The 13704-nt window shown below is 40.9% G+C and overlaps 1 protein-coding gene across 2 annotated transcripts; it reads left to right on the top strand.

Moving 5' to 3' along the window:
* Nucleotides 1–2671: 2671 nt before the first annotated feature.
* On the top strand, nt 2672–13593 carry mthfsd (methenyltetrahydrofolate synthetase domain containing). 2 transcript variants are annotated; one of them, XM_061881116.1, is made up of 8 exons: nt 2672–3198; nt 3301–3404; nt 3655–3768; nt 7539–7652; nt 7741–7831; nt 8992–9104; nt 9228–9353; nt 12731–13593. In XM_061881116.1, the coding sequence occupies exons 1-8, from the start codon at nt 3171–3173 to the stop codon at nt 13457–13459; spliced, it is 1419 nt and encodes a 472-aa protein (XP_061737100.1). In that variant the 5' UTR covers nt 2672–3170; the 3' UTR covers nt 13460–13593. The 2 variants fall into 2 exon arrangements, with proteins under 2 accessions (XP_061737100.1, XP_061737091.1); XM_061881107.1 differs by lacking the exon at nt 3655–3768 and adding an exon at nt 3821–3934 and having other exon boundaries at nt 2673–3198.
* Nucleotides 13594–13704: the final 111 nt, after the last annotated feature.

Here is a 13704-nt window from a genome sequence, read left to right as displayed (position 1 = left end):
GGTTGTACACCTGTATTTCTGCACCTTCATTATTTTGTATATGACAAAGTAGTAGTTGGCTACTCAAAGTCATCATGTCCACCGCAAAGGTCTATAGAAATAAGTGTCTCAGAAACTATATAGCTTTACGTAAACCACCTCAAACACTTGATTACAAACCAAAAATAAATAAAAATAAAATTAACCAAAAACATTTAGATTTCTACCTTTATAAACAATAACAAAGTAATTGGACATACCCCAACAAATCATATATCACTCAATATCTCAAAAACTCCTCTTGAGGAGCACAGTGGCTGCCCAGTACTCTTTAAGAGAAGATGGGTAAAATGCAGAGAGTACATTTCATTTATACACTACATTGCCAAAAGTATTTAGCCCCCCATCCAAATGATCAGAATCAGGTGTCCTAATCACTTGGCCCAGCCAAAGGTGTATAAAATCAAGGACTTAGGCATGGAGACTGTTTCTACAAACATTTGTGAAAGAATAGGCCGCTCTCAGGAGCTCAGTGATTTCCAGCGTGGAACTGTCATAGGATGCCGACTGTGCAACAAATCCAGTCGTGAAATTTTCTCGCTCTTAAATATTCCAAAGTCAACTGTCTGCCTTAATATGAGAAAGTGGAAAAGTTTGGGAACAACAGCAACTCAGCCACAAAGTGGTAGGCCTTGTAAACTGACGGAGAAGGGTCAGTGGATGCTGAAACGCATTGTGCAAAGACTTTCTGCAGAGTCAGTTGCTACAGAGCTCCAAACTTCATGTGACCTTCCATATAGCCCGCGTACAGTACGCAGAGAGTTTCATGTAATGGGTTTCCATGGCCGACCAGCTGAATCTAAGCCATACATCACCAAGTCCAATGCAAAGCGTCGGAAGCAGTGGTGTAAATCACATCGCCACTGGACTCTAGAGCAGTGGAGACATGTTCTCTGGAGTGATGAATCATGCAATCTGGCAATCTGATGGACGAGTCTTGCCAGGAGAACGGTACACTTCGGACTGCATTGTCCTGAGTGTGAAAATTGGTGGAGGTGGAATTATGGTATGGGGTTGTTTTTCAGGAGTTGGGCTTGGCCCCTTAGTTCCAGTCAAAGGAACTTTGAATGTTCCAGGATACCAAATCATTTTGGACAATTCCATGCTCCCAACCTTGTGAGAACAGTTTGCAGCAGGACCTTTCCTCTTCCAACATGACTGTGCAGTGCACAAAGTAAGGTCCATAAAGACATGGATGACAGAGTCTGGTGTGGATGATCTTGACTAGCCTGCACAGAGTCCTGACCTGAACCCGATAGAACTCTTTTCGGATAAATTAGAAAAGAGACTGACAGCCAGGCCTTCTCGACCAACTTCAGACTGGGACCTCACCAATGCGCTTTCTGAAGTATTGTCAGGTTCAAACACTGATGACAGCTATTAAACAGACAAGAAGCAAGGAACCATGCAGAGACAGAGTTCAATTTAACTCATGAGGAGAACGCATGGAGCTGCACACTTCGTCACAGTCTCGCCTTACGCTCTAAGGTTCAGCTCCCGCATCCCTCTGTTTATTCAGGGGTTTCACAGTCAACATCACTGAGGCCGCCTCTAACAGGAGTGATCACACATATTATGCAAAGCAGGTCCAGTACGCCCAATACGTGACAGAATGTGCTGGGGCCTTGTGATTTCGCCTTGTCTCTGCTTCGTCTGCGTGCTGTCGTCTTAACTGCGTTGAGGTCCTTGAAGTCCTTGAAGTCCTTGACTGTTAGCGGGCTAAAACAAAGATAACATATGCGGCTGAGGCCACCCCTCAGACAAGAAGTTTCGTCCTTGCACAGATACAAAAGTCTAACTTGGGCATAATAGCCAATAACTATAGCAACATACTTTAAGCATACAAAAGTTGTGTGATAATATATACATGATTATTCTCACAAGTATGGTCGAAAATTCATGTAAACACACTCCTCAACCTTGTGGACAGCCTTCCCAGAAGAGTTGAAGCTGTAGTGGCCTGCAAAATGTGGCCCGACATCATATTGAACCCTGTGGGTTAGGAATGGGAAGACACTTCAAGTTCATATGTGAGTCGAGGCAGGTTTGATTGTTTGATTGAAACTTTTATTTGCAGATTACACGTAGTACAGTACATCGTCTGTACAATTGACCACTAAATGGGAACGGCGTGGCGCAGTGGAAGAGTGGCCATGTGCAACCCGAGGGTCCCTGGTTCAAACCCACCTAGTACCAACCCCGTCACGCCCGTTGTGTCCTTGAGCAAGACACTTCACCCTTGCTCCTGATGGGTGCTGGTTAGCGCCTTGCATGGCAGCTCCCTCCATCAGTGTGTTTAGTGTGTGTGAATGGGTAAATGTGGAAGTAGTGTCAAAGCGCTTTGAGTACCTTGAAGGTAGAAAAGCGCTATACAAGTACAACCCATTTATCATGTATTTATCATTTAAATGGTAACAACCCGAATACGGTTTTCAACTCGTTTAAGTCGCGGTCCACGTTAATCGGTTCAAGGTGGCCAAATGCTTTTGGCAATATAGTGTATTTTGGTTGCACAATTGCTTGGTTGTGTACGGTAATTTGGTCACGTGATGTAAGAGGTGGGGCTAATAAAACAACCACCTTCCTTGCGAATCGGCTTTTTTTTTTGCATATGGATGTGATTGACTGATTGATTGAAACTTGTATTAGTATATAGAACAGTACATATTCCGTACAATTCACCACTAAATGGTAACAGCTGAATACGTTTTTCAACTTGTTTAAGTCGGGGTTCAGGGAGTGTTTTGTATTACTGTAACATTTTAAAAACGCAATGACCATATATGGACATAACGCTCGTACGTATAAATAGGTTAACCATCGTCATGCTTTATCGTTGTCTTTAAACTAACCACGCTATACGTTGGATTAGAACTCAAAACATGCTGTTTTGAACTGATGTTGAAATGTTAACGACATCAATTGCTTAGTGCTGTGACGTCACAAGTCCTACTGCCGCCTTGTGGCAAGGTTTGCGTTTCGACAGATTTGACCTTCCTGCTTTGCCGTAGAGAGAATAAACATTGTCACGCAGCTGTTCTTGTCGTGTTACGTTACTTACATATCACATCTCACGTTGAAGTTATTCCTTCGAAATACATCGTGAAGAATTGTTTCTGTGACAAAACGTCATGGAGCCGCTGATAAAGATCAACCCAGGTAAGCTTTAAGCGGGTTCGACAGAAGAACGTAACTCGACGCCATTACTGCTCTAATCATTTAGCACATACGGCTAGCCTGCTACTCGTCTTCTCTCGACAGGAGCAACCAAATGGGACATTCGTGGGAAAGTTTGGGACTACATCGAAGACAACAATCTGGCTAACTTCCCCCGGCCCGTTCATAACAGAATCCCCAATTTCAAGGCAAGTTTAAACCAGTTTCCGATATGAGTGTGACACGCTGGAACACACGAGGTTTTTTTGATTGATTGATACTTTTATTAGTAGAATGCACAGTTCAGTACATATTCCGTACAATTGACCACTAAATGGCAACATTTGTCAACTTGTTTAATCCACGTTAATCAAATCATGACACAAGTGCATCAGATCTTCACAGCCGTGCAAGCTAATATTCTGCACTATTTTTCCTGTCTGTGTATTTCCTGACCAGGGTGCTAGTCAAGCCTGCGACAGGCTTGCTGATCTGCAAGAGTTCAAGTTAAGCCAGACAGTTAAAATAAACCCAGACAGACCTCAGCAGCAGGCCCGCTTTATCACGCTGCAAGTAAGTTGGTGCTAACATAAAGCTGCAATACCCTTTTCTAATTTCCAACCAGGACTCTTCCACGGCCTGCGCCAAGGTGTCTGAGCTGCAAGTGTTCACCCAGGCAGTCGAGGTGAAGGTGGATCCCGATAAACCTCTGGAGGGTGCTCGACTGGCAGTGTTAGAGGTGCAAACACCAAGAACCAAAAATTACTACGACATGGCTGCATTACAAATATGTTTTGCCATAAAGGCCGCCTATTATACAAAACCAACTTTTCTTACTTAATGGTACCTGCCCTTTTGTATTTCCGATCTGATAAGTCCCAATAAATTGAAATGAAGCCAAATTCTAAACGAGCCATTTAGAATTTGCTCTATCCTGTGACGTTTTCTGACCTGTGACATCAGTGGATATCGCCATATATGGTTGAAATTCACTCAACGATCTTTAGACCATACTGCCATTGCAATCTGACACTATAATCTATAAATTCATTTTTGTAGGGCAGACTGGCTAGTACATAATCATGCATCCTCTGTTGTTGCCATTTTGAATACAAAGTATATTATAGTTCTAACTTTTAAGTCAGTTTACTCTATGGAAGCACTGATGGAAAGAAGACGTTGTCGAAGTGGAGCCACGTAAAGAAGACCGCCCACAAAACGGCACATAATCAAGAGACGGTCAGAAAGCAGCTTGAAGGCGGTCTATAAAATCCATCCATTTTCTACCGCTTATTCCCTTTGGAGTGACGGGGGGCGCTGGTGCCTATCTCAGCTACAATCAGGCGGAATTGGTAAATGGTAAATGGTTGTTCTTGTATAGCGCTTTTCTACCCCTTTTTAAGGAGCCCAAAGCTCTTTGACAGTATTGCCACATTCACCCATTCACACACACATTCACACACTAATGGGGGGAGCTGCCATGCAAGGCGCTACCCAGGACCCATCAGGAGCAAGGGTGAAGTGTTTTGCCCAAGGACACAACGGCCGTGACGAGGATGGTAGAAGGTGGGGATTGAACCAATAACCCTCAGATTGCTGGCACAGCCACTCTCCCAACTTCGCCACGCCGTCCCCCGGAAGGCGGGGTACACCCTGGACAAGTCGCCAACTCATCACAGGGCCAACACAGATAGACTGACAAGACTCACACTCACACACTAGGGCCAATTTAGTGTTGCCAATCAACCTATAATTATGTAAAATGTTGACCAAAAAAACATCATTACATGCTCTATAGACCACAGGGGAATGTTTTAACCATACAAAAAAAATCATAATATGACCACTTTAAAGAGAGCTGCCCCCAAATTGGGTCCCTTAGCAGAACTTTGTTTAGAGCACCTTTGCCACTATTAAAAAAACAATTCACAATATGTAGAAAAAACAAAAAACTTTTTATCAAACTTAAATTTTATTTGGTGAATGTTTTGTATTAAATTTAATGGGAGAATATTATTAAATAATTAGTTTTGTACAAATAACAAACACTAAATTGGCCCTAGTGTGTGAATGTGACTGTTGTTTATCTGTGTTGGCCCTGCGATGAGGTGGCGACTTGTCCAATGTGTACCCCGCCTTTGCCCAAATGCAGCTGAGATAGGCTCCAGCAAACCCAGCGACCCCTAGAGGGACAAGCAGTAGAAAATGGATGAATAACAAAGTTAACATAATGAAAACATAAAGTTGCTCATGTTCCTGGAGCAAACCAAATAGGGACTTGATAACTGTATGTCAAATTGCCAGCCGAGCATTAACACTGTGCGCCACAGGTGACAATGAGAACATTTGGAGAAATTTGCCGTTACGTTCTTATCAATGACAAAGCGGGAAGAAGCTAGGACTCTGCTTGCGGTCAATTTTCACAGGAAGTGCCCTGACATTCATTAATTGCCTTTTTGCATGTGCTTCTTTACGCAAAATAGGGTCACGATGAATCTTTGACCCCTATGCTCAGTACGTGTTTTGCCCATAGGGAGGGCCTTAAACAATGTTACATCATTTTTTGCCTCATGTAAACTAGCTCTCAAGTTATTTGTACTAATTTTAACATTTTATGAACAAGAATTATCTTTATTTCTATTTGAAAAATATGAATTGTCATACAAAATCAATCAGTATGTTGGTAGACCTTAAGCATGCTGGGCATTTTGTTTGATCATAAAGCCAAGAACAATGGTTCCAGCATTCGAAATTTTTTTGTGACATAAGGAGCCTTTTTTTCTGTATTAAGTTAGAATTGTACAACCAGAAGTTGTGAATGGTGGCAATAAATACTGATAAAGTTGAGGAATGCTCATTAAACACCCCACAGGTGTGCAGGCTAATTGGGAACAAGTGGGTGCCATGATTGGGTATAATAACAGTTTCCCAAAAAATGCTAAGTCTTTCACAAGAAAGGATAGGGCGAGGTACACCCCTTTATCCACAACTGTGTGAGCAAATAGTCAAACAGTTTAAGAACAATGTTTCTCAAAGTGCAATTGCAAGAAATTTAGGGATTTTAACATCTACGGTCCATAATATCATCAAAAGGTTCAGAGAATCTGGAGAAATCACTCCACGTAAGCGGCATGGCCGGAAACCAACATTGAATGACCGTGACCTTCGATCCCTCAGACGGCACTGTATCAAAAACCAACATCAATCTCTAAAGGATGTCACCACATGGGCTCAGGAACACTTCAGAAAACCACTCTCACTAAATACAGTTTGTCGCTCCATCTTAAAGTGCAAGTTAAATCTCTACTATGCAAAGCCGAAGCCATTTATCAACAACATCCAGAAACGCCGCCAGCTTCTCTGGGCCTGAGATCATCTAAGATGGACTGATGCAAAGTGGAAAAGTGTTCTGTGGTCTGACGAGTCCACATTTCAAATTGTTTTTGGAAATATTCGACATCGTGTCATCCGGACCAAAGGGGAAGCGAACCATCCAGACTGTTATCGACGCAAAGTTTAAAAGCCAGCATCTGTGATGGTATGGGGGTGCATTAATGCCCAAGGCATGGGTAACTTACACATCTGTGAAGGCACCATTATTGCTGAACGGTACATACAGGTTTTGGAACAACATATGCTGCCATCTAAGCACCGTCTTTTTAATGGACGCCCCTGTTTATTACAGCAAGACACTGCCAAGCCACATTCAGCATGTGTCACAACAGCGTGGCTTCGAAAAAAAAGAGTGCGGGTACTTTCCTGTCCCGCCTGCAGTCCAGACCTGTCTCCCATCGAAAATGTGTGGGGCATTATGAAGCGTAAAAAACGACAGCTGAGACCCTGGACTGTTGAACGACTGAAGCTCTACATAAAACAGGAATGGGAAAGAATTCCACTTTTAAAGCTTCAACAATTAGTTTCCTCAGTTCCCAAACGTTTATTGAGTGTTTTTAAAAGAAAAGGTGATGTAACACAGTGGTGAACAAGGCCTTTCCCAACTACTTTGGCACGTGTTGCAGCCTTGAAATTCTAAGTTAATTATTATTTGCAAAAAAAATATATATGTTTATGAGTTTGAACATCAAATATCTTGTCTTTGTGGTGCATTCAACTGAATATTGGTTGAAAGGGATTTGCAAATCGTTGTAGTCCATTTATATTTACATCTAACACAATTTCCCAACTCACATGAAAACGGGGTTTGTATTAGAATGGTATTCTTACCAGCAGTGTATGTTCCTTGGTATATAGTTATTCCTTTATCACGTAACAGTTTATTCACCTGATTCACAGCTGATACAAGGTAATAATGTTTTTTTTTCTCTCTCTCTTTTTTTAAACAGGCACACAAAACGTTATTGGTCCCAACCCCTCGTCTTCGCTCTGGCCTTTTTAACAAGATTGTTCCTCCCCAGGGAGCCAACAAGGAACAGCTGCGCATATGCTGTTCCTCACAGGTGAAACCTTATATATTAAATGTACACTCAAAGTTGTCTTATAAGCCATGTAGTTGTTTTTGTACATATTAGGGTTTTTTGTCTGCAGGGTGTGAAAGAGTTTAGCGTGCCGATTGACCTGGACAGCAAAGTCAAGATTGACCTTGTGGTGGTTGGCTCTGTGGCTGTGTCAGAGAAAGGTGAGGACACCATGTAACAACTTTTTATTGACATATGACAAAGCTTTGAATAGTTTTATCTGTTTGGCTATGTTTCAAGATAGTTTGAAGGTCTTTTGTGATTATAGAGTGAAACATGCTATCAGAAAAAGTAGAATGTCTGTCCCAAGTGGGCACGCTACACTAAACTCATGGAATTTCTAAATTGAGCCACAGACAACTGAAACTCTTTAACCTTACTGTACATTGCTGTCTGCTCCATGTTGTCGTGATTAACTATCTTGTACATAAAAAATGGGGAAACACTTAATGAAAAGTGTCCAATTGAATCTCTGGAAAACTGTTGGAGCTGTTGCCTTAGGTATATCCTATTGCAATCATAGAATTAATTGTTGCTCTACCTCTTGGAGGTTTTTGAGGAAGACCAGACATGAGAATCGTTGCACTTTTTGTGTAATCAGATCAATTCAGCTACTTGTGGCTTCTGCCCTCTCTCTTCTCGCAGTGTATTCTCGTGCTCATTTTTTCCCTGAGATAACTGATGCAGCACAGCCGAACCCCAAATGGTTCTAAGTGGACAAAGCCACATGGTTTTCATTTAAGCGCAGGGTTTAGCAGAGGCCCCAGTGGGCTGCAGTTTATAAAACCTTGTTTTATTATTTTAAAATATTGCTCTCAACACGTAAGTACATTTTGACAAAACCAACCCTCCTTTTAAGGTTCACAGCCCAATCCAAAAACATCTTAGATGTCTGGTTGTTGTTGTTACAGCTGGTTGCTGCTGCTTCATTGTCATTTTTAAGGCTACATTGCTAGAAGTGACAAACATGAGCTTACACAGTTGATATGCCTTTGGTCTGAATGCAGAAGTATGATAGTAGATTATTGTAGTGTAGTACTACATAGTCTCCACTTCATCTATACATCTTACGGTCTTCAGTCTCCTCGAATAAAATGTATTTTCATAATCTAGACATTTTCTGTTTTATGATTGCTTTTTCTTTAAAAATAAAAAATCACGTCTAATGAATGCGAATAAATAATATATTCTATTTGGCATACTTTTCTTGTAATCACACATATTTCACTACACCAGCAGGTAACTTGAGCATTGATTTTTTGAGTAATTGATTGCATCTTATCTTTTAAATGAAACTTTAAATTTGTTCTGGCTGATCCAGGTGCCCGCATTGGAAAAGGGGAAGGCTATGCAGATTTGGAGTATGGAATGATGGCCTCAATGGGAGCTGTAAATGAGTCTACTGTTGTGGTCACTATTGTCCACGACTGTCAGGTTAGTTGGGTGTTTACGATGGTATTTCTAAAGAATTGTGGACTCATTTTTACCAAAATATAATGGCAAAATTACATTATCTTTGAAAAAATCCATCACTAATTTGTAAACTCGGACCTTCAGGTAGTGGACATTCCTGATGAGCTGATGGAAAGTCACGACCTGACTGTGGACTACATACTCACCCCAAGCAGAGTTATTCAGACAAACTGCCAGTCTAAGAAACCACAAGGAATCATTTGGACCAAGGTAAAGTAAAATGTGTGTATTTTGCTGACCCAGTGTGATGAAAAAAAAAAAAGCTAGGCACATCTCTGCTGCCATTTCACCAAAAATGTATGAAATGGCAACCATCAATAACTAAGTGGTTACTTTATAAAGCAAGTTTATATGTTGAGTATTTAATGATGCATTTTCTCACCGAAGTGCATGGTGTGATTTGGCTTTAATCATGGAAATGAGACTTGCCCTGCAACCCATTATGCCACATTTCTAAGTAGCTCTACCCTCTAGCGGACATAGGGTGTTTGTACAGTTTGTCAGACGTTTTGGATGGTAAAATAGTTTGGCAAACCTCTAAGAATCATCCAAATATTAATATTAGGGATTTATGTTGCCAATTCCGATCAACCATAAGTAAAATCTGGGAATACCAATACTGATCGCATGTATTAACTTTACATTTTTATATTTTTTTATTGTGAGGTTTATTGACCGTTTATATCAGCAATATCATCACAATATTTGTTAACTAGTTCCCTATTCTTTTATTGCTTACAGTTCTTTTTATTTATTTTTTATTTTTTTCTTTGTCAAGAAAAAGGGAGGTTTTTCGGGTTGGTGCACTAATTTTAAGTGTATCTTGTGTTTTTTATGTTAATTTAATAAGAAAAATTAATAAAAAATTATTCTGCGGACCGGTACCAATCAAGCCTGGTGGTTGGAGACCACTGCCATAGCACACATAAAAAAGTACCAGACAAGACAGGACATGCAGGGAGAGACAGAGAGGGAGGAAAAATGCAACCGCCTCCACCAAGTGTCCTGTTATTAACTCTTTACATTACATTCTGCTGCAATGTGGTTCCATCTACACTTCTTAAAGTTTACGACGCACTTTTATATTCAGTTGTTTCTAGCTAGTTTAGTGCCTTCCCTGCTCGTGACTTATTCTAAGTGTGTAACATGTTTAGCCTTGCTGTAATACTTCATAATGATACCTAAGATACTAAGAAATGTGGTTTAATTTGCTGTAATAAAGGTGATTATTTTAAACAGAGGAGCGGCTCCACACTGTTTATGGAGATGCACTGTTAGCTGCAAGTTTGTCAGCCGGGACACTAAAGATGAATACATTAACAGCCAGAAGGGATCGTCGTTTGTGATTGACTTTGAAAGTAGGGCTAGACAAATATATAATCGTGATCGATAGTCGCGATACATTTGAATTGGGACACGGTGATCAGCTGTTAGCATTAGTACCGCCATCAAACATTATGGAAATATTTGTTAGAAGTTACCGCAGTAGTAAGCAGTAGTTGTACGCTTGGTATTATCCTGCACAAAACAATCTGCCTTTATTAACATGATCTTGTCTGTTAATGTGTGTGTTTGTGGACGTTTGTGTGTGTTTTTATGAAAATGTATGTCCGTGTGTGTGTGACCTCCCGTTCCACCATTGCAAAAGTGAGGCTCATCATGACGTAATTAATCTCCAATCAACGTAGTACCTCTTCCTCCCTTCACAGCCAAAGGTGCAGCCTAGAAGAACAAATTTAAGAAATATGACTAACATTAGCATAGAGGTTGAAACACAACATTTAAAAGGAGCAGCAGCTTTAGTGACAGACTTTCGTTTCACTAACTGCGGCAGATCACCAGTAATCCGGCCCTGAATGCGGACTTGCAGGCACTCAAAAAAATGTCTGAACTGAACTTTTGTATTTGGTATATATAGTAGTAGTGGTGCCGACTGGGAGAATAAACACACCCACCAATTAAATCAGACAAATACATATTTATATTTAAATATTTTCATCCAGACTTTTTGTTGATGTCTCTGCAAAGATTTAACTCTAATATAACATGTTCTAAAAAAAACAAAAAAAACAAACTATGCAGACACTTTTTGTTTAAATACTTTTTGAGTTTTGAGATAAAAAATGTTGTTCCTGAAATGATCATTAAACTTTTTTTATGTGTTGCTACACATTATGTTACAGTACCTTAAATTCAATTTGCACTTTAATGTACTTTTATTAAATATAAGCTACAGTATTTGAGTTTTAAAGAACTCCACTACTGGGTCATCACTTGCCATTTGCCAAAGCACTGATGTACAAATAAAGAATACAAATAATAATTTACCATTTGAAAGTGTGAAATACTGATATTGAAAAACTACACCACTGATACTTTGTTTATTGCAGAAGGTTTGTGATGACAAGCAACAACAACAAAAAACTAAAAAACTTTAAGAAGAAAAATAGTTTTTCTTTTTACCCCCACAAAATGTACCGAAAAGAGAAGCAAAACAGTGACCCTAAAACCAGGTAATAACTGTACGGTGGGTTACCTGTGCCGTTGCACCTCTAGTAGACTCAATTATAGATATGAACAAAATGAGAGTTGTCCATCAGGCATGGCGGGAATGATCTGTAACAAGATACCGCGGTAGTAAAGAGTAGGGCTGCAATGGTGCTTACTATAATCCTGCACGGGACAAACAACCTTTAATTAAAAAAAAAAAATGATATTAAACGTTGATTACATGATATGAAAAAAATAATAGTGATAATTTTTTTGCCATAATTAAAAGGCTTTTATTGACAATGGTGATCATGTACATTTTCAAGAAAATCAGCGGGTATTGATCGGTGGCAGCTTGATCGATACATCCCTAATTAATATTGATTAACAAAACTACTGGTACACATGACCATTACATTAATTTTAAAAGGAACATATCCTGCTTTGTGCATTGTAACCTGTTGCAAGCATTTTATAAAATATTTATATTTTTTGGAGGCGTGTGTTAATACATTCATCCATAAGTCACTGACAGTAAGCTGAAGTCCAGGCTTCAGCCTGCTTTTAATTCAGTCTCACAGTTGACAATGACGTGTGCTTTGTCTCCCATTAGACATGATTGTGTCATTTGTCTTAAAAGTGCAAACATTTTGTGTGCAAGCCTCTGGGCTCCTTAAGGCACTTGTGTAAGTAAACAGGACCCGCTGACCTCACAGGCAGGAAGGCCATGTGTGATCATCAAAGCGTCGTCACCACAGAGGCGGGGGCTGGCGGGAGTGTCAGGTCAAACGGGCCACTGTAAAAACAATAGCCTCGTATATTCTCCTCTGGACTGGTCAGCATCAAAGGTTGCCGAACGCACTCCAAGACGCAACAAATCAAGACGGTTGTTTTATTTTTAACTGCTTGGGAAGTGAAATGTCCCGCTGCTGTGGAAGGACTTTATTCTTACATGGCATGATGAAGTAGCACCAATTAATTTTGTTGTCCCCTTTAATAACCAACTGGTAAGCTGCTTTTTTGGGAGGATTACATGTACAGTAGAATACCCTGCCCCTTTTCAGTCTGACTGAGATTGCCCAGTTTTGTGTCCTCAGCTGCATACAGCTAAGCTGGAGAAGATCCCCATCTTGAAGAAGTTCTTGGCCTTGGAGGAAGAGGCAGGGAAGGACGTCACACTTGGGCCAGAGCCTCCTGCAACCGAGTCACCTTTCCAACACGCTCACCCCAAAAGGGAAAACAAACGCAAGCCAAGGCAGAAAGTCAGAGAAGATGCCCGAGAAGAGTTCAATGAGGAAAGAAGTGGGGAAGCAGACCCGAACACAAGAAGACGTCCACCTCGAGTGAGGAAAGAAAGCAGAGGAAGTGAAGGAGAGGGTGTTGAAAAGAGAAAGAGAACAAGAGGAGGTGAAGGGAATAGGAAAGAGAAGAGTCAGGAGAGCGAAGGAGAAGTTCTGACCCAAAGTAACTGCCTTCCCGGTGTCACCACCGTGTATCTGGGTGGGATTCCTACCGGGCTGCGCGTGAGTGAGCTGAAGATCGCCCTCAGAGAGAAAGAGGCGGGGCCACTCAGGCTCACCTGGCAGGGAGCTCAGCGCCGGGCATTCCTGGACTACAGCGACCAGCAGGCTGCTGAGAAGGCTCTGGAGGCTCTGCAGGGGCTCAGTCTGAATGGTCAAAGCGTGCAGGTCGAGCTGGCCAAGAGCCAACGTCGCAGCAAGAGGCCTGGCACTTCTTATCGCAGACCAAAACCACCCACTGCTCCGACGTGCGATGCAGAAGCAACCGTTTCAAAGAGCGATGCTCCTGAAGAGATTGAGCAGTAAAAACACAAAAAATAACTGCACTAACCCTGAGATGCCTTAATAACACTTTGGTTTGTTGAAATGTATCGGATTGATTACAGTAGAGCCAGAATTGTATATTGAGCAACATCTAAATAAAATATGCAACAAAAGGACTTATGAATATCAACATTCTTGAAATATTTTTTCTTAACTTATTTCAATGTTCGTTACATTTTATTTACCAAGTACTATAATGGGGTTTCCCACTATATAAGGCAGTGGTT

This window comes from Nerophis ophidion, linkage group LG02, assembly GCF_033978795.1.
Source record: "Nerophis ophidion isolate RoL-2023_Sa linkage group LG02, RoL_Noph_v1.0, whole genome shotgun sequence".
Taxonomy (NCBI): domain Eukaryota; kingdom Metazoa; phylum Chordata; class Actinopteri; order Syngnathiformes; family Syngnathidae; genus Nerophis; species Nerophis ophidion.
This window is presented reverse-complemented; position numbering and strand designations above follow the sequence as displayed.